This window comes from Pocillopora verrucosa, chromosome 9 (genome assembly GCF_036669915.1).
Source record: "Pocillopora verrucosa isolate sample1 chromosome 9, ASM3666991v2, whole genome shotgun sequence".
NCBI classification, from domain to species: domain Eukaryota; kingdom Metazoa; phylum Cnidaria; class Anthozoa; order Scleractinia; family Pocilloporidae; genus Pocillopora; species Pocillopora verrucosa.
The window spans coordinates 12,507,595-12,526,842 of record NC_089320.1 but is presented as its reverse complement, the minus strand read 5'-3'; the positions used below and the strand labels follow the sequence as shown (position 1 = coordinate 12,526,842).

The following is a 19,248-nucleotide window of genomic DNA, read 5'->3' as shown; positions in this document are numbered from 1 at the left end:
TTAGATACCCTCCGTTTCGCTCATTCTATCATTATCAACCCTTCACTGTAACTACGGACTCGGATGCCTATTAGACTCAACACCTTTTAAATGTATTATGATCTTTACTTTAAAAGACATCACACAGTGTAACTAATAACTTATTGCTCTCGGTTTTATTGTGCCCACGAATTAAGTACTAACCACCATTCTTGTTCGTTGAGCGATCCCTTAATGCGACGTTACTGGAAAATCACTGAGTCACTGGAAGTTGTTCATAAATGCGTCGCACAAAAATTCCCAGAAAGGTGTGCCTCGAAAAAGTGTCTCCGGTGCATCTGGAGTTTTTTTTTTTCGGCTGACAGGAGGGAGGAGTTTCCTCGTTGTAAATGTAACTTTCAAGTAATGTCTGGCCTTTAACTATTTTTATTTTTATGGGTTCATTTACGGATGCTTTTGGGCAGAATAGTTCGTTTAGCTCGGGATCATGGTATCATGATCGTGGTATCACGATGAATTTGTGCATTTCATTGGTGAAAGTTAGCTATGACCATTATTTCAGCCCAGAATGACACTGAAGTTGAAGAACTACAGACAGGTTTCATCAATAGTTAAGACATGTTTGCGAGAGTTTGGCAATGTGTCTTTGTTAGCACCAAATGTTTGTCGCGAAATTAAATCTTTCGTGTCAGCCGATAAGCTAGTTTGACGTTATTGATTTATTCACTATAAGCTATAATTCCAACTAATATCCTAAAAATTAGAATGCAATTGATCTTTAAAGATGTTATTGAATGTTAAAAATTTCAAATTTTGTTTTTTAAGCTTGCTGTCGAAATAACCGTTCACCAAAACCTCGGTCCAAAAAATTTGAAAGTTTGATACACGATGTCTTTTGCTGTCCTTAAAGGCATTCTTAATAATAATACTTTCATACAGAGACCGACTGTATGATTCAAACCCGTATTGCAACTTTAATGCTGCTGTAGTACATAAGCCAGAGAATAAACATAGTTAAAGCGTGCTTAATTGGGCTGCAAGCTAAAATCTACTTTTATATTTCAACAATTCATTGAGAAAAAGCTTTCTTTGAATATTTGTCGAAAATTAAGAATTTCTAACAGATTCCAATATTAAACTTAACTTTAAGTCCAAAATTTTCGCTAAACGGTTTTCTCCGTAAAATAATACGCAATGTACTTCCTGATACAAACGCTATTAACAAATATTTCCAAAACGAACCCTTTTGCATCGTTAATATGAAGGAGTTTCTTCAATTTCACTTCTACTTGCATAATTAAGAGGTAAGGTCATAAATGAGGTATATGTCGTTGATTGAACCTCTACCCTCCAATATTAAATGAAATAAATTGAACAACTTTCATCACTCCTTGTCCATCATCATATCAAAGTTAACATAGTTCTTGCCGTCGTAGATTTCCAAGTTCACATAAGTCTGGAGAAGAGATAAGATAAAGACAACACCTGTCAAAGAATATCTTGTTAAATTATATTGAGGGGATGCTTAGTGAGTGAATCCTTCTGAGCTAGAAATCATCCCTAGACTTTTGTATGGTACCCTTCCCCTCCCCCTTCAAGCATAATAAAACACCGTGTCGAAAGGAGGGAGGGATAAAATCTGTCAAGGAGGGGGAGGGGGAAGTCAAGGAATGCTATAACCAGGGGCTTTGATGTAAAATGACAGACCAAAAATATAACCTCGGGGGAAATAATTGCAAACAAACCTTATGATCATCCAGCAGTCGTTTCATCGCGGAGCAAAGCCACTGGAATGTTGGTCTCTTTGAGGGCTCTTCTTCCCAACACTCCTTCATAATCGAATACCTGAAATAGGAATGACTTTTATGAAATAACTTATATATTCTTGACATTGATACTATATTATGTTCACTAGTTTAAAGAGAACGAGTAAAAAATGAAGAGGATAATTTACTTTCAACACCCAGTATTAGCACTCTGAGTTCATGTTTCCGAGTATGCTTAAATAACATCATCTTTTGCCAAACTACCTCGCTTAAAATTTACCATCTTCATTCATCATCGCGCAAAAGAATCACATGTCGATTCCTAATGCTAGCATCATGTAGAAATATTTCACCATGGGCCTAGTTCAGTAAACCGCCTAGTCTACCTCGAGGCTCCTGTCAGTAGCTCAGTGGAGTTCTCTTTTCCGAGTATGCCTGTGCCATTTACTGAATAACGTCATTACTCACATAATTTACTCCGTTCATCCGAAACAATTAACATCACTATCTGAATAGCAAGAACTGCATCTCGCATGACTTTTTAAGTCAGAATTCTTATTATATCTCCCAGTTAGAACGTACGCTATGCTTGGTTGAAAGTCATGGACCTCGATTTTTCCGCTTGGATTTATGGCCGCGCGAGCCTTAAATCCGAGGGAAAATTTAATGTAGTCCGTAAAATGCAGTACAGACCATGAAATCGGTTAGTCAAAGGTATTTCAGTATTCAATTTTAGCTAAATAAAACTGAGAAGTCGTAGAAATAACAAATATTAAGTTTAAATTTATGGAAAACAGTACTTAAAAAAATGAATTCTACTCGTACTCACTTTTCGGTAGATGTAAATGCTTTACCTTTGGCGGTAGGCGGCAACAAAAGTTTAATCTTTATCGTAAATTTCCTGCTTTATCTTTCTATTCGCGCGGTAAGATAGTGCAGTCCGCAGGTATACTTACAGCTCTTGTGAGATATGTGCAGGCCTTGGCATACGGTACCCTGTCTGCAACAAATTAGCAGTTTTTCGGGATGTTTTTCCAGGATAAGGTGACTCACCTGAAACGATATGTGTAACAAAAAAGTTGACAGTGCTTCAACATCCTGTCCCTCAAAGGGAAGATTCTTTTGAGAAAATTGTGAGGGAATTTGTATAAAACTTGGGCAATCCGATTTGCCCGGTTGGAAATGCATTAGAATAGCCTCTCCACGAGAAAAGGGGTGGGGGGGGGGGGGGGGGGAGGGGGGAAGAGGTTGGGTTGAGGTAGGGAGCAGAAAATTTAGCAAGTTTGCCGCTTCATTCTGGTTTTACAGGTAAGTATCTGTACAATTTCATCCGACCCATTATCCCTAAACCTCAAAATCCTGCCAGAGATCTTTAAAGTCAGTGAATCTACAATAGTTTTGCTCAGCCTTAACTGCCATATGAAAGACATGTTATAGTCAAAGTGTTATGTCCCGTGGCCAGAGGGAAGTTCTCCACATTACTAGACATACCAATGGTAAACACCTCCCACATCACAATGCCGTAAGACCATCTGTAGAATATAGAAATATTCACATAATCTTAATCCGTAAGTTATTATTTGGACTTTATGATCAATCTCCATATAATACCCTTCATCACGCAGTTGAAATTAATGAGTGCTGATTGGCCGAAGAAAAGAGCTTGTTCTGATAATTACAGGTTTTTCATACATCGGGTTCCCTGGACATGCAGTGGCTATACTACCGCGTCAAACTCTGTGAAACTATTTCCGAAAAGTGTTAACAGCACGTATCAGTCTCATACAATGCGGTTGTGTCGTCAAGAAATTAAGGAAAACTGAAATGTTGGGTGAAGATGAAAGAACATAAGACACTTCTGCTCTTCAACTGGTTCTCGTAAAATTTTGTCAAATCACCATGGAGGTTAACAAAACTGCTAAAAACTTCAGGCTTAACGGGTTAGAGAAAAAGAAGGTAGCAAAAACTTACACATCGCTCATAGTAGTTGATGTTCCATAGAATAGAGATTCTGGAGGCATCCACTTAATGGGAAGACGAGCCTTGAAATTGGGGAACGGCAAAAATATATGAAAAGAACAGTGCTATGAGAACTGAAACAATATACAATTAAATATTATCTTTCGAAGAACTTAAAGTAGAGGATCAACTAAATAAAGAGGGAAGATAGTGAAAGCTATTTATAAAATTATTTGATTAGAAAGTTTATTTAGAGCTCACCTGAGTTTTTCTCGTGTAGATGTCTTCTTCCAAACCACGTGCTAAACCAAAGTCTGATATCTTACACACTTTGTTGTCACCCACTAACACATTTCGAGCTGCTAAATCTCGATGAACAATCTGAAACACAACATGCGAGAGTTGTTCAGAGACGTCTTGAGAGAAACATAAGCTCTTTTAATTTTGTTCTCAATTTTCATTTTCAACCCTTTTTTCAACTCTCTTATTCGTACAGATATTCATTTGCTACTAAAAATAAACCTCTGCAGTGCTCTACCATTCAGTGATCACCCCCTTCTTGCGGTCAACTATCAAATTCCGGCAATTCAAACGGAACAATTCATGGTTGCTAGTAGAGATGTAATTTCTATTCGAGCGTTTAACAAGAAAGCTCACGAGTGAGCGCGGCTAACTTTCAATTTACAAAGTTCTCAAGTATTCAATTTTTATTGATCTTTTCAGGTACACGGCCAAAATCGGCTTGGTGGCAAATCTTCCTGTTGTAGATTTTCGTTTTCAGCCGTGAGAAATTCCATTAGCAAAGCCACTGATTATGTAACTTTCGGGTTTTTTTTTCGTATTTTGGTTGTCTTCCCCCCATTAGCCATGACAATTTTTCAGCGTTTTAGTAGCCATGATCCGAGGCGAAAAATTTCGACAAACTACCTTCGATTGAGAATGACTAAGTTATTCACGGAGTGGCACGAAGAGGCGAGTGACGTGTCAGCAGCTGATTGGCGATATCAAACACACGTGAAATTATTGTATTTTTCACCTGTGTTGATAAGGCTTTTCTCAGGATTGGAAATCCTTGTATAGCACTACAGTTTATACAATAAAAATATTTAAAGTTCACGCCCAAATGTTCGCCCAGGTAGGCGAGTTCCTCATAATTAATCAACATTCATGAAACGTACATTAAACAAATCACGTCAGGTCGTCTTACAACCATGTATTATTCCCCATTTATCATTGTCCGCGCCGAGTTGGTATTGAAATAAAATGTAAATTGTGCGATCAAAGTTTTCCCAGTTTGGCCACATACTCTTAATTAAACTTCGCTAACTTCTTTTACACAGACCCTTCGTTAAGGGTGATTATTTTGCATCGTGCTAAAAGGCACGATGAAAAATGCAAAATGTATGGCGATCATACATTACTTTTAATATCCACCCTTTTGCAATACATACGAGTTTCTAGGAAGAAATAGGTTTCTTGTGATTTCCTCGTTTTTAGTGGTGAAAAATGTCAAGTTTACCTTCATTGATGCTAAATAATTCATGCCATCAGCGATCATCCACGCAAAAGACAAGAGGTCCTTCTCTCTCAGTGATGAACTTGGTCCCTTTTCTCCTATGTTATAGGTATCCTCAATTCCTCTGCTTTTACGCAGGTATCCCAACAAATCACCATACACTAAATACTCCAAAACTATTAGTGAGGGATCTGGAATCAAACAAAAGCCCAAGGTTATTCTCGATCAGTCAATTAATCATTCACGTGCATCAGTTAATCATCAGGATGTACCTTTTTCAATACAGCAACCAATTAGTTTTACCACATGGGGATGAGGCTGCAAGGAGCTCATAAAGGCCAACTCAGTTTTAAAATCTTGCACGTCTTTCGGCAGGGCATTATCTAAAACGTAATGTTAAGATACAAACTAAATGATCAGGTTTACAGAAGAAAGCTGACGAGAACCTTCATCATATCTATAACGGACTCGGACAAGAGTACATACATAGCTACATTTGATAGCAAGATTGGATTAAATGAAACTAATGCATTCCAATCTATTAAAGACATTTGAAACATTTTTCAGCCAATAAAAAATGGTGATTAACGTACCTTTTAATGATTTAACAGCAACTTCAGTTCTCAAAGGTCCGTAAATTGCCTTACAAACTTGACCAAAGTTGCCACTTCCAAGTACTTGAACTGTGGTTAACTTTTGACGGTCAAGTTTAAAATCATCCACATTTTGATACTCATGAAGAGAACTGATCGGAATTTCTAAGGAAAAATTTTCAATGGTAAGCATGCAGAAAGCGAAAACAAACCAAGGCTCTCCGCAGTTGCTTGCTGCTTTTGTCTCTCTTCTGCACAAGGCAAATAAAGCGACTCTATGGAGTCTTCCCTTATTATAATTATTATTTATTTATCTTTACTATGTTTATCTCCTCAAGAGGGAAGTTTGTGCGCCTGTGGATAGAGACAAGTGTACGGGGCGTTGATATGAAATTTGACATCTGCTAACCCTCGTCCGGCCAGGTTACATATTCGACAAAATGGCAGACGACGGGGAAAGAATAGCTGTAAACATCCTTGCCTTAGCGTGCGCACGCATCCCCTCCCCCCTCCCCCTTCCCTTCGAGTTGTCTCGCCTTCCCGAGATGAGTTCACAACCTCATGTAAACGGTCGGCTGAATTTTGTAAAGAAATAAGTGAAAAGTTAGCTCGCTTAGGGTAACTCGGGGGGAGAGTTGGCTCGCGTACCCAATACCATATAAATGGGGCCTTTTGGTTGAAATGTTTTGGTATGTATATGATATAGTGTGATATAAACTGGACTTACCATCACATACCCTAATGTTGGATTCAGCTGCCCTTTTCTCAGCAATTCGGCTTCGGCACCATCTATTGGCGCAAATACGAAATTATTAAACTCTTCTTTCGCTTTAATGTAGAAATATAATAAGGTAGGGAAGCATGAAGCCATGCCAGAAGATTGACTGACAGTTAAAATTTCATTTTCAGTTTTACACATTTTAGTTGAAATGTTTGTATCCCTTCAAGCGTCTTTGTGGTGATTCAGTTTTGACTACGTTTAAAATATGTTTCACTTTCTGTTGCCTCAAACGATAACTATGACCTCAAGACGAAGATAAAGGAAACTTAGTCGGCTAGCTTGAAAAACTTTTAGCCCAGAAAAAATTGAGCTACATAGGTCATCTGAATGTTTCAGAAATTCTCAAATTTGACACTAACCTTTTATCCACTGAATAAAACACAAACTTAATATTTACTCGTGACTTGGTGAATTTCTTGTGTTTTGGTCAGTTCTTGTACAGCTCTAAGACTTTTTAATTTGTTGAGAGTATTCTTCAACTTAAATGGCTTCCGGAGCTGAAATTTCCATGTTCTTCTTTGCTAGATACCTTCCAAACTTACCTTTTCCACACGATATAACAGACGAAACATATGACGCAAAGTACTAGTAAGAGTAAGGCAGCCAATGCGTAGACGACCCCTAGATAGGTCTCAACCTTGGTTTCTAACAGTAAATAAAAGCAACAACAAAATTAGAATTTGTTCAACTTTCTTTAGGAGACGATGTCAAAAATTTACGTGAATTGATGGCACCAAGACTGTCAATAGAAATTGTGTTGTTTTTTTTACCGCTAAGAGTGTATGTATAACTTAAAATGCCAAACGCTGAAGTGAAAGGGCATTGAATCATGTGTATTCCATCTGTGATCGTTTTTCCATACTTTTTTTAAGATTGCGAAAACCTAAAGAATTTATCTTTTCCTAACAGAGAAACTTAGCTGAACACCCATTACTCGTTCCTAGTTAACTAATTTCTTATTTTCTTTCTTCATAGTACCTTTCCGAAAAACTCCTTCCTTCAAATTTCTTATCATTACTTCTGTTCAAAATTTCCGGCTTGACGCAAGTACATCAGCGTTATGCCTTACGAAAAAAACTGGAATTCCTTTAGATTTGTCTTTTACAATACTGGTTGATCTCCAACGTACTTAACCACCCACCTTCCTCTTTGGTCTAATATATAATCTGATATCTTTGCTGCTTTTCTACTCAAGCTCTATCATTTCAAAATTCCCCTATATTTAACCTAAAAAGAGGTCGTAATGCAATTCTTCTAACTTCATGATAGTCCTCTTTTCGGATTCTTGGTGTCATGGGACCCAAGAGCTAAGGGACACAAAATTGACTGATATAATTTTGGGCTGAAATTATAGGAATAACTAGAAGGAAAATGCTCAAACTGAAATAGTTAAGAGAGTCCCAATAAGTCAATCTTACAAGTAAAGTGACTTCGTAACGAAGTACACATACTAACTGTTTTTCACTGTAAAATGTTTCACTCCTGCAGGTCCTCTTCCGATCTGGTTTATGGCAAATACCTTAGGGAAGAGAAATCATAGTATTCATCAGAGAGGATTGTTCCTCAAGAGCACAAAAATAGCGTCTTCCTATGGAGCTAAGGTTAGACGTTATTTTTCAGCCATCGTGCATTTTACAATCACTTATACTTCATGAACCTTAAGAGTGCCAAAACATTCAATCTTAAATATTTAATACTTTGTTATTTAGTTGCCTTAAACAAACTTTTTTTTTCTAAAAGAGATTATAAACTGATTATTAACTCGGATAAGTAATAAAATGTTTCTACCTGCAATTGATAAGTTTTTCCAGCCTTTAAATCAAACCTTGCTTCCATCTTCTTGGTGGCAAGAGTCTTGGTTTCTGAGTTCTTATCTTCTCTTATATATGTCACGTGGTACTCTTTAATGATTCCGTTCTTTTCCTTTAATGTCCAAGACACAACAACAGCCATTTCCGGCTGTTCGACAGACACTTCCGGTTTACCTGGAACTAGTTTTTTTTCACAGAGATGAATCATAAACTTTGAATCATGAAATGAACTGTGATGTAACCCTAAGTCTCTACACCGAAACAATAGATAAATAGATGGGAATTTGTGTGATACTCTCTTTAGTCAAGGAGCCGATCATGACTTACCTGATCCGTTTGTCCTCACTGTTACTTCCGAGAGACTTGCCTCGATTCTATGTTTCCTTCTCGCTACTTCGCTCACTCGGTTCTTAGCGCAGATTTTCATGGTGTATTTTACATATGAAGTAAGGTTTCCAACAATAACGTGAGTGACATTGAAGCTATCCTTTCTTGGTATGAAAATGACGTCACTCCCGCAAGCTCTACTAACGCACTTGTTTTCTTCTTCACCCTCACACGGCTTAAGGCAGTCGACGTCGTAAAACACGTGGGTCTGGTCACCGGTTACTGCAGGAGGCTGCCATTTTAACTCCAACGCACTTCGGTTAACGTAGATTACTTGGACATTTTTCGGGGCTGATGGTACAACTGAATTAGGATATGTTGTGAGGGTAGCACAAGAATATTTATTCAGGAATCATCTTTTATGAATTATATTTAACAGTCTATTTTCTCCATTATCTTTTTAGGAAAATCAACCCTGTAAACTAAGTGACCACCCGAAAAAAATAGGCCATCACCTAAATATTTAAAATTTTTCATGCTTGTCTGCCAGAGAAAGATTAAGGAAACATTCTAACGAATTTGGTGTTATTGGTTTGCTTTATGGCTACAACAGGAGATTGCGTCAACAGGAGATTTGTTCAACAGATGCTCATACAGTAGAAATGACAAATGTGTAAGATATAATTTACGGATAAATGTCACACGAAGATGACAAAATTAATCGTAAGTGAACCAAAATTTCGAGATATCCACGGTAAAGTGATGCACTAACAACTGAAAATAAATATGAAGAGTTGGATACAGTTTGGGACCACTTAACCAATTAACTATAATCGAACAGACGCCATTCAAATTACAAAGCTATATTTGCATCCGTACCTGTGCAGTTAAAGCCATTCCCTTCGTTGTATTTACCTTCTGGGCAATCTGAAGAAGGAAATTATATCGATATCTTGATAAAGTCGATTAAAAAATTTTCATCCATCTCAGCCAAAGACAAATAAGTTGAGCTAAACTGTGGAGTTTAGCGTTTTCTTCAATAACCAGTGACGGAGGGAAAGGCCATTACCATCGGTCGTAGCCTACATTCTACAAGCCATCCCTATCACTAACAAGTCACTTTCCAAACGACTAAATATAAAGAGTTTATTCATTTTAACTGGGATTTCACGTACTCAAGTGGAAATTGGTCCTGTCAAATTTGAATTTCATTTAGTTTAAACTTATGCTCGTAATTGACTATGTAGTTATCAGTTGATTAGATTCTTTCCTTAGAGTAAAAGCTTCCGCCATTCTATTATTTATGCTAAGAATAAATCGAGTTTTCTCACGCTAATACTTATGCTTATGTCGCAGTGAGAGCTGGTCTCAAGATAAAGCACCTCAATCAGAAGACGAAGATCAAAATGAAACGAAGAAGGTTTGGGGGTTGGCGATGGTTTGCAATGATTTTGAGTGATGAAACTGAAACATATAGGCGAGAGGTCTTGAGGATACATATTCCAATTGTTTTAATTGTCTGATCGTAGAGAAATGTGCTTTTTTCGTCTCCTTACTAGACTTTGTCTATTACATTACTGGGCTCGTGTTTCTCATAGTTTTTTATTTTATTTCTTTACTTGACGCTTTCGACTTTGCTGACCCTAGCAGTGTGCAGGAAGCGTTTCGCACTATCTATGAAACTAGTACTGAGCTCGTTCGCTTTAGAGAGTCTCTCTGACAGAGTGTCGGAATGCAAAATTCGAGAGTCTGGGATTTGATTCCTCGTGGGGAATCCAAATTTTCTCTTTCTCCTACGTTTGTAACCAGACGCAAAAACGCCTATCCTCTTTTTCACCTGACACTTTTTCCAACATATTGTAAACACAAGCTCTTAGCTACTGGAAAACAGCTGCATAACGCCCACAATCAGAGGAACAAAGATCTACACGAACAATTTACCATCCTCAAGAAATATCGTGGGAAATTTGAATGCTTACTTTACGAAATGCTCTCTCTTCATCCAGGGAAAAAACCTAAACAAAACACTAAATCTGACTCAATTATGGCAAAACTATTTAGTACTCAATTAACACTTTCTACATTCTGCATTGTAGAGTTTTTAATCACTTGCAACGAGACTTTTACACGCTTCTTTAGTAATAAAAAAACTCATCGGAATCTCAGACTTTGAAAAATGATAAACGAATCATTGGAACGTCATTTCAATTGACTTTCGCTGATTTTATTCTTGGCACTCTATTTCATTACCGAGCTAACAACTAATCATCTTTTTGTCTAATCATGTTGCCAGCCTGAGAAGGTTTTAGTCCTGAAGAATTATTCAGCACTGCACTTCTATGTAATTGTGTACCTTTGCATTCCCCCCTCGTATTCTCCATATCCTCCAAGCATATACATCTTCCGTTTAGTGAACTCATGTTCCAGACCCCATCACTTTGGCAGTTCACCCTTAAAACACCTTGCTCGTGGACGGAATTTTTAGTACAACCACTTACAACTGGTTCTGAGCTGTTTGCTGGAGCTATTGTACGTGGTAAGTTCACCAAACCGCCAACATGAACTGTCTCTGGGCAGACGTAATATTTAACAGCGACGGAGTAAAGGACAGTACATGAACCCTGGTCATGAAACGCCAATATGATGTACTTTCTTTTAACATCTACATTAAACGTTTGAGGCACTCTTATGCTAAGAGCTGACGGAGCTGTTTTAGCAATCTTCTCATAGGTAGCATTGTTTGTCAGAGGGTCGGGGTACGTTGGTTGCCCAGACTGATGTACATATAAGTCGAAATACTCTTTGCAATATTTCCCTCCATTGTCAGAATAGGACGAACAGTTACGAGTTAGGTACTCAATAGTAATGTGGACTGCTTTCACTCCACTGTGGATCCCTATAGGTTTACTTCGAAGCCAGTTGTTTGGTTGTGGGTGTCCATTCAGAGAAATATCACAGGTTTGGTAATTTGTCAGCCTCACCCACTATTAGTCAGTTGAAATAATATATTAGGAGGTTATTAGATTCTATCCATTAAAAAAAGAGCTTATTTTCGATTGTAACAGAGGAACACTGGATTTCATTCATTATAGCATTGTGTTTTGGGGGTTTTAATTGAGAACATCCATGTTTTAACTTCCAGCTTCAGTGCTTGAAGTACCGGTAGACCTATGACTAAACGAGAGGTTAAAACCGTGTGAAAGGGGACGGTAGCATTCCTTATTGAAAATTTTCAGCTTAAAAAGATAGTTTTTGATTGGAAAGGGAAAAAATACGAAAGAAAAGAAAATGTTGTGATAGATCGCGTTATTTTCTTAGGATCTTCTCAAGCTTCATTTCAGTATTTATTTAAAAGAAAAGTGTGCTTAAGAACCATGTAAAATTCACGTCCACTGTGAAATAATACATATAAAAATATTAAAAGAGTATTGAAGAATATGAACTAAACTCAGATGACTAAACAACAGTTAAAAGATAAAATCATACCCCGGCCGGCCCACCGGATGAACTAAGTGACCTTGATGATTCCCAGATCCAGCTCTTACTTGGTACTGGCTGTTTCTCTAAAATCACTACAGAGAAATGTGTTGAAAGGTTATTAATGAAGTTGTGTAAATTTGACAGCTTTTCTGATCTGACAAACATTAACCGTAAAAATGGACTAATTTTTAACCATAAGTCGTTAAGAAATTTTCGCGTAAAACTTTTTAATTTAACCATAACGGAAAAATCAACCGTTAGCCGTAAAATGGCCAAATTTTTAATCGTCAGCCGTGAAATCCATCACCTCATTACAACCCTCTTTATTGATCCCACATACCTTGATCAGAGGATGAAAGGGTCACAAAAAGTAGAAGAATTGAAACTGTGACCAAAAAGTGATCCATACAGCATATGATGAACGTTGATCTGTTGTTGAATCAAGATATCAAATACATTATACCTGTGTGAAAAAAGGTAAAGTAACTACAAGGAAGCAGCTTGTTTCATACCCCACCCCACCCCCCTCCCCTTTTTAAAGGATGATGGAACTTTGAAAATAAGCCATGTTGCCCTAAAAATTGAAAAAAATGATCGCTGCAAGCACTGGGTGCATGTAAGAGAATTAGCTGAAAGGATTACATCGCTGTGTGCCGTTGTAGGATGTTTGATACGTAATGAACAACTGCTTATGAAGTCTTACAATTATGTACAGCGCATTTCAGATTCATCCAAATTATACGAAAGATTATTCGAAAAGTGATGATAAATTTCCGATAAAGACATGAATGAAAGTGATCCTCGCAGTAATGTGTACTACTTGGGCAGTAGTGAAAATAAGGCCTGAAAAAAAATTCAGGCCTCTACGAGATTTGAACCCATGACCTCTGCGATACCGGTGCAGCGCTCTACCAACTGAGCTAACAAGCCAACTCCCAGTTGACTTGATAGCTCAGTTGGTAGAGCGCTGCACCAGTATCGCAAAGGTCATGCCTGAATTTTTTTCAGGCCTTATTTTCACTACTGCCCAAGTAGTGCACATAACTGCGAGGATCACTTTCATTTACGTCACATATATTATGTTCCCTGACCGTCTCTTGATCAAAATGAGCCTCGATTTCTCTTAAATGTCTCAGTTGACATAAGTTTAAAATCTGGCTTGTTTGCATATCCGCTGCATTAGAATATCTTTTACTGTTAAAGTTAGAGTTAGTTAAGGACAAATCTACGCAGTCAGAGATATGCCCTACAATGTCCTGCCTTCACTGTCAGTTTGACCTAGCAACATATAGGTCAGAGTGAAACTGACTCTATAAAACTGAAAGACCTCTCACTTCAATTTCATTCTTCCACGGTAATTTTAACGAAAAAAAAAATGACAATGGAAGGTGCTTAAGCTGTATCGTTTCTAGTAATGGTATTATAGAAAGAATTTCAGTTTTAAATACAAAATGACGGGCCACGCAAAATAAAGCAGCCAGGACAATTTGACAAATGAAAATTTTGATCCAGATGTGGCTTCATGAAACGGCTACCTGGTGGTGTGACAAACATTTATGTTGTTTTCTCAATTAAGTCACACATTAACATGCTTCTGTCCAAGTTTTTTGCCATTTTTTCTCCGCCGTATGCAAGAGCAACCGGATATATTTTCAATTTCTTTCCATAAACAAGTGGTCAGTGAGAACCCTTCTTGTCAATTATCTACATGTGCATATTTAGACTGACCTGTCCTTAACGTCGAAGTCTGAATGAATATGCATCAATAAATACCTACTCTGGTCCGGTTAATGAGGCAATCCAAATACTGTCAAAAGCCAACAAAGTTTTCAAATATTTTGCACTAGACAGATTGACTTCCTCACAAGGAAATGTTCTAAGCGTTCGGTGTTGTTCCCTTAAAGGAACAATGTTTTCTCTGTCGCCTTCGCTGATTCAAATTTAGAAAACGTCAAAGAGTATGTATTAAGATTATAAACGATGAATAAATAGAAAAAGGGTTCTTTAAAGAAGCGATCATAAAACTTTAAACGAGTAAACAATGATATAAACCACTCACTTGACTCAATAAACTATCGTTGTGTTGTTAAAGAATAATCTAATGTTCTCTAACAGAGAGTACACTTACCAGCTGCCAGTAATTGACTGATTGTTCCGAGTTGATCGGAGTTTGATGGATGATCGAAAATAATTTACCATTAAAACAGGTTGAGGACAAAATGGTGTAATAGCAATTAGACTTCCGCGGTAGTTTGTCAACGACTAAAGGTCGTGTGCATCGATGTCCGCTAAAGTGCAACTGAAATAATATATGCAGTTGATTTCACTGACGGAAAAGACATTAAGCAAAACGCTGGTTGTCTATCTTTCCTGTTGTCTTCATCAGCAAACTAAATCCATGTGTTCTTCGTAGCTAATATTCTTGATAACTAATGTTTCTCAGCGTTTTTCAGAAACTAATATCAATTCGTGTGATTTCCCAATTCAACCGTGACATGATTTTGTAATAATCTACATACTTCTAAAATAGTTGCATCACATTACATTTAACGAGCTTTAAATTTCCTGGTTCAGTTGTCCGCCATTTTTGCCAAGTCGTAACTGAGCCAGTGGTAAGTAGCTGGTATGTACAGCGGAAATCAAAGATGGCGGAAAACTTGAGGGTAAGAAACTACTGAAAACAAACTTGCCATTATGTGTTCGAGAGCGAAGTTTTCCTGACAGTTTTAATATATGTTTGCTCTTTAGATATTGGTACTTCATGGATACAGGTACAAAATCGTCATAGATTTTTCTGAAAAGAGACTTCATTTGACAATGCAGCCAGAGATTTGGAGAGGTTTAAAGTTTATAGCGAAGGTAGAGGTTCAGCTGAGTTTGCAGAAGTGATAAATGTTGTGAACGCTTTTTAGTTCCGCTAAAGTTACATTTCCCGTTAATTTGTAGCGCAGAAGTATGAAAATATAATCAGAAGGGTACATCAATGAGCTACAGTTGTACCTCTATAAGCCCTTCCCCCTCCCGGCCAAATGATCAATGGAGGCTCCATTCTCTGCTAACTCTAGGTGCGTAGTCGACGAGGTTAGAAGTAGGAAACTCGTCATCATTTTTATTTGCACTAGGACTGGAATAATGTATAAATAAATTATTAACGATTTTTAAGGGAGCGTTTTTAACTAAGGACTAAAAATGCCTTGAATTTCCCTTTTGTCTGAGCTTTTTCACTTCAATTCATTTTTTGTAACGTAAGATCTTTCTGCGTCCTCCGGGTCCACCACCTAAATTTAAATACCCTGGATTTTTCCGAATGCAAGTGGTTAAGATACGACATGTTCAATTGCTCTGTAGCCGTAACGTAAATCAAGGGAGGACAATTTGGAAGAACTACAAGGCCTTCTTTTTTTTCTTTGTTAGGAAGGTTGATGGAGAGATGTAAAGGGTTTCCGTAAAGTGCATCATTATTGCAATTTTAAAACACTACAATTACTGCCTCATAAGGTGTTTATGACACAAAATGAGCAGTTACAAGCGCAAGCCTCCCAATCAGAACTTTGTTTCTGTATTTTGATTAGGTTTGAGTAACTGTTTTTGGTTGATGTTGTTGTTGTTCTTTACAGAAGAATATTGTTAAACCCTCGCCAGGCGAGATCAAGAACCAACTCGTTATTCCTATCTATTGCAAACGAAGCGTAGCGAAGCACACAGAAAACTAGATGCAAGTCTCGAACCTGTAAAAAGTGATCCAATGATCCACTTTCCAGGAATTCCGTTAGAATCATCGTTGGTCTACCTGAAAGCATGGAAATCAATTCAACTTTAAATCTAGTATCATTGTAGATAACCGTATGTTAAAACTGACACAAAGTAGCTTCATGATTTCATTGTCGAGTCTTCAATAAAGATTGTTCAGTTCTCCTCTTACTTCGTGTCACCACTCCGACGAGGCGGATAACATTTGGGTGATCAAATTGGCCCATTAAGGATGCTTCGGAAAGAAAATCTTTCTGATTTTTCTCGCTGGAACCAGGTTGAAATAAAGAAAAAGGAACATTTCAACGAAATAGTGCATTTATCATAGTAACATCGACATTCTCTCATGATATTAGATTTATGAATCTCGTCATCAGTGGTGGGATATGAAATAAGAATAATTGAGAGGACGAAATAACGAACGCAAATTTACACGTATCAGCAAAAGATAAGTAGAGTTAATCTGACTGAATGATTTAAGCTACGCTGTACGATGTCCATCTTATCAAAGCAATGCATGACGGGACTGACCCTCAAGACTTTGACAGCAACCACTCCTTTGCCTTCACGAGACTTTAATATTCCTTTGTAGACATCCGCAAACTCCCTTAGAGAAGAAAACACCTTTGATAACGAAAAGTTATCTGACAAACACTTGTATTACAACTGCGCAAAAGCTAAATATAATAACCTGTACGTATCAATATATACTAAAATTAAAAGATCAATCCAAGCATCTGAGCAACTGCGAACCTACTCCTTCCCTGACTCAACAATAGTCAACTTATCGTCAATATTGATCTAGGTTAAACATTTACCTTGTCCGATAACTCCTTCGAGTTTGATGTCACTTCTTTTTAGTTCAGTCGTGAATGATGTCAGATGTTCTTGTACGTCGATGTAGTCGTTAGGGTCGATGTAGGTTCGCTGGTCTCGAAGATTCGTGGTTTGAAGTTCATTACCTAAAAATGGAAAGTTTCAGGAAATATTGACTTACATCACACCTCTGAAACTACCATCTCAATTACGGTATGCAATTAAAGGAGGTAATGTCTTTTCTGTCCTTGAATGGCCAATATGGCATAAAGACGTCAATGATTTGCTTTCAGTGCAATGATATTATGATTTGGTAACTGCACAGTTCCATTTGTATAAGTGGCTTCGACAGAGTAGAAGCGAAAGAGAAGAGAGCGGAAACACATATTTATTTGCAACAAGCCAGGTGATTATAAACGTAAATACACGCTAATTGGTCAAGCGTTAATCATGTCACTCGAAAATGCAGAAACTCTGTAAATTAATTGAGCAATAATCTTAAATTGATTATTCTCAGAAGGGAACCGAAACCTCTATCGAGAAAATTATTATTGGTGATAATTAATCAAAGCGAATGTTCTAGTTGTGATAATGTTAATCTGCTAGTCGTTCAAATCTGATCCGGGCAACGCGACAATTCCATAATTTTACTTTTTTTTGTTTACTACCGCCCAATTTACTCGCTGTCTGCTAGGTGTGGATAGTGAGTAACAAAGCCAATCAGATCGCAGATTTCGAGGTACAACGCTAGCTGTACTAATATCAAATAGTCTTACCTTGCTGAAGGGCCTGCATATAGGCTTCCTCTACACTCTTTTTACTTCTCCTAGTTTAACACACATAAATATATACATCGCACCATACTTTAGATAAAGACAATAACTGATTTTCGCTCCCATTTTAATGAAATCAAGACCTGATCTCAAGGTAAAATTAAAAACACCTCCTTTTCTGCAAAATACTTACCTTCTACGAGACACGACAAAGACAACAATGACCACTATTAGTATAACGAGCAGCAGTGCTCCTCCTCCTCCAGCTGCGTAAACAATAAGCTGTATTTTCTTCGAGTTATCTGTAACCATTTAATCACGACAGTAATTACTCAATCTTTCAATCAGAATGTTCGGGAAAAAATGAAATCTAATAATTTTCGATCAGAGAAAATTAGCTTGAATTTTATTATACGGTTTTCAAATACATAATTTCTAATCTTTCCGTCCAATCGTTATTCTTCGCATTTCTGTCATTATTTCTTTCATTTAATTTTATTTTTCGTTCATTCATTGTTGCTCAAAGGAGCCACTTTAAGGTTTACGCCTCACAACAACAACAACAAAATAAACAATTTAAGGGATTAGTTATAAAATTTGTCCTTGACAAGCTGTGATGATCTTCTCAATCCGTAACCTTCCTCATTCCTTTCCGGTTTATCCTCATGCCTTCATTGATTGTCTAGACTTGCAATATCTTCACAATCATTCCTGTCTATTAAACTGTAAAAGATCACAAGACGAATCTTCCTTAACTTAATTAAGGTCTAGTGGTCGGTAACTGGATTGAGTTGTTGTCATTGTAGACCAGTATGTGAACTAAAAACTTGAATAAGCTTTATTCAATTTTAGTTGATTTGATTTTCCACTTCACTGACGGGAATGGTTTGAAAGAAAATGTGAAAACTAAGATACATTAGGTGATAGTTTGATAGTGTCAATCTTACAGCCGATTGACTCAACAACGATGAACAACCTAACCTTTTCTTGGCGTGTACGTCTTGATCCCAGCAGGGCCCCTTCCGATGTCGTTTACAGCAAATATCTAGGGAGGTAATAGTAAAGCATTTATCTAAAAGGTTTCTTCCTCACGAGCATAAGAAGCAATTTCGACTGATGCTTAAGTTAATTCAAACTTATGAGAGAGTTTGCCCGACCTGAAATTGATAAGTTTTCCCGCCTTCAAATCAAACTGCGCTTCCATTTTCTTTGTGGTGAGAGTCTTGGTTTCCGAAGCATCATCCTCATTTACATAAGTCACGTGATACTCTTTGATGACGCCGTTCTTTTCCTTTAGAGTCCAAGATACTACAACAGTCTCCTCCGGTTGTCCAACAGTCACTTCCGGTTTACCTGGAACTTGTTTGTTAAAATAGAGAAAAATAAGCCGTCATGAACTTCGACAGTAGAATCACCTCTGATATTTTATGGTAAGAGCAATTTGTATAAGAAATTGCACGACATGAAGTTCAATTACCACCTTATTACATTCATTTTGAAATCGCAAAATTCAGTCGCTCAAAGAAATAATTATTCAGTTGTACAAATATCGTATTGATTCAGTGATGGGCTGGTTTGTAAGAAGGTGCAAAAGTTGTCTTTCATTTTCCTCTAATTAGTTAATTCAGAAAAGATTTCTCATTGACTGGGAAACGAATACGATTTAGAGCGAAAAATGGTGCAATTTGTGAATAAAA

The 19,248-nt window shown here is 37.3% G+C and overlaps 1 protein-coding gene across 6 annotated transcripts; it reads right to left on the bottom strand.

Moving 5' to 3' along the window:
- Positions 1-133: 133 nt before the first annotated feature.
- LOC131798853 (ephrin type-A receptor 4) lies at positions 134-18,852 on the bottom strand. Of its 6 annotated transcripts, none has more exons than XM_066171814.1 (26): positions 18,709-18,852; positions 18,533-18,596; positions 17,555-18,274; positions 16,781-16,924; positions 16,494-16,569; positions 15,941-16,002; positions 15,213-15,336; positions 14,341-14,511; positions 12,553-12,675; positions 12,219-12,304; positions 11,086-11,716; positions 9,612-9,659; positions 8,733-9,095; positions 8,383-8,585; positions 8,050-8,113; positions 7,137-7,239; positions 6,541-6,602; positions 5,814-5,978; positions 5,493-5,603; positions 5,224-5,411; positions 3,966-4,085; positions 3,717-3,787; positions 3,237-3,277; positions 2,702-2,798; positions 1,725-1,824; positions 134-1,435 (listed from the first exon to the last, which is right to left on the bottom strand). In XM_066171814.1, exons 9-26 carry the CDS (start codon positions 12,617-12,619, stop codon positions 1,364-1,366), a joined length of 2,592 nt encoding a protein of 863 aa, XP_066027911.1. In that variant the 5' UTR covers positions 12,620-12,675; positions 14,341-14,511; positions 15,213-15,336; positions 15,941-16,002; positions 16,494-16,569; positions 16,781-16,924; positions 17,555-18,274; positions 18,533-18,596; positions 18,709-18,852; the 3' UTR covers positions 134-1,363. The 6 variants fall into 6 exon arrangements, with proteins under 6 accessions (XP_066027911.1, XP_066027909.1, XP_066027910.1 ...); XM_066171812.1 differs by having other exon boundaries at positions 12,553-12,641; XM_066171813.1 differs by having other exon boundaries at positions 12,553-12,641; positions 17,555-17,853.
- Positions 18,853-19,248: the final 396 nt, after the last annotated feature.

What these genes read in the sequence shown, in the direction of transcription:
- LOC131798853 (XM_066171814.1), bottom strand. Translation starts at nt 12,619, where the DNA reads ATGGATCACTTTTTGGTCACAGTTTCAATTCTTCTACTTTTTGTGACC. An exon ending in GAAAAACTTATCAATTGCAG is followed by an intron (nt 8,114 to 8,382) that starts GTAGAAACATTT and finishes CTCTTCCCTAAG; the next exon opens with GTATTTGCCATAAACCAGAT. An exon ending in GCACATATCTCACAAGAGCT is followed by an intron (nt 1,825 to 2,701) that starts GTAAGTATACCT and finishes TTCCTATTTCAG; the next exon opens with GTATTCGATTATGAAGGAGT.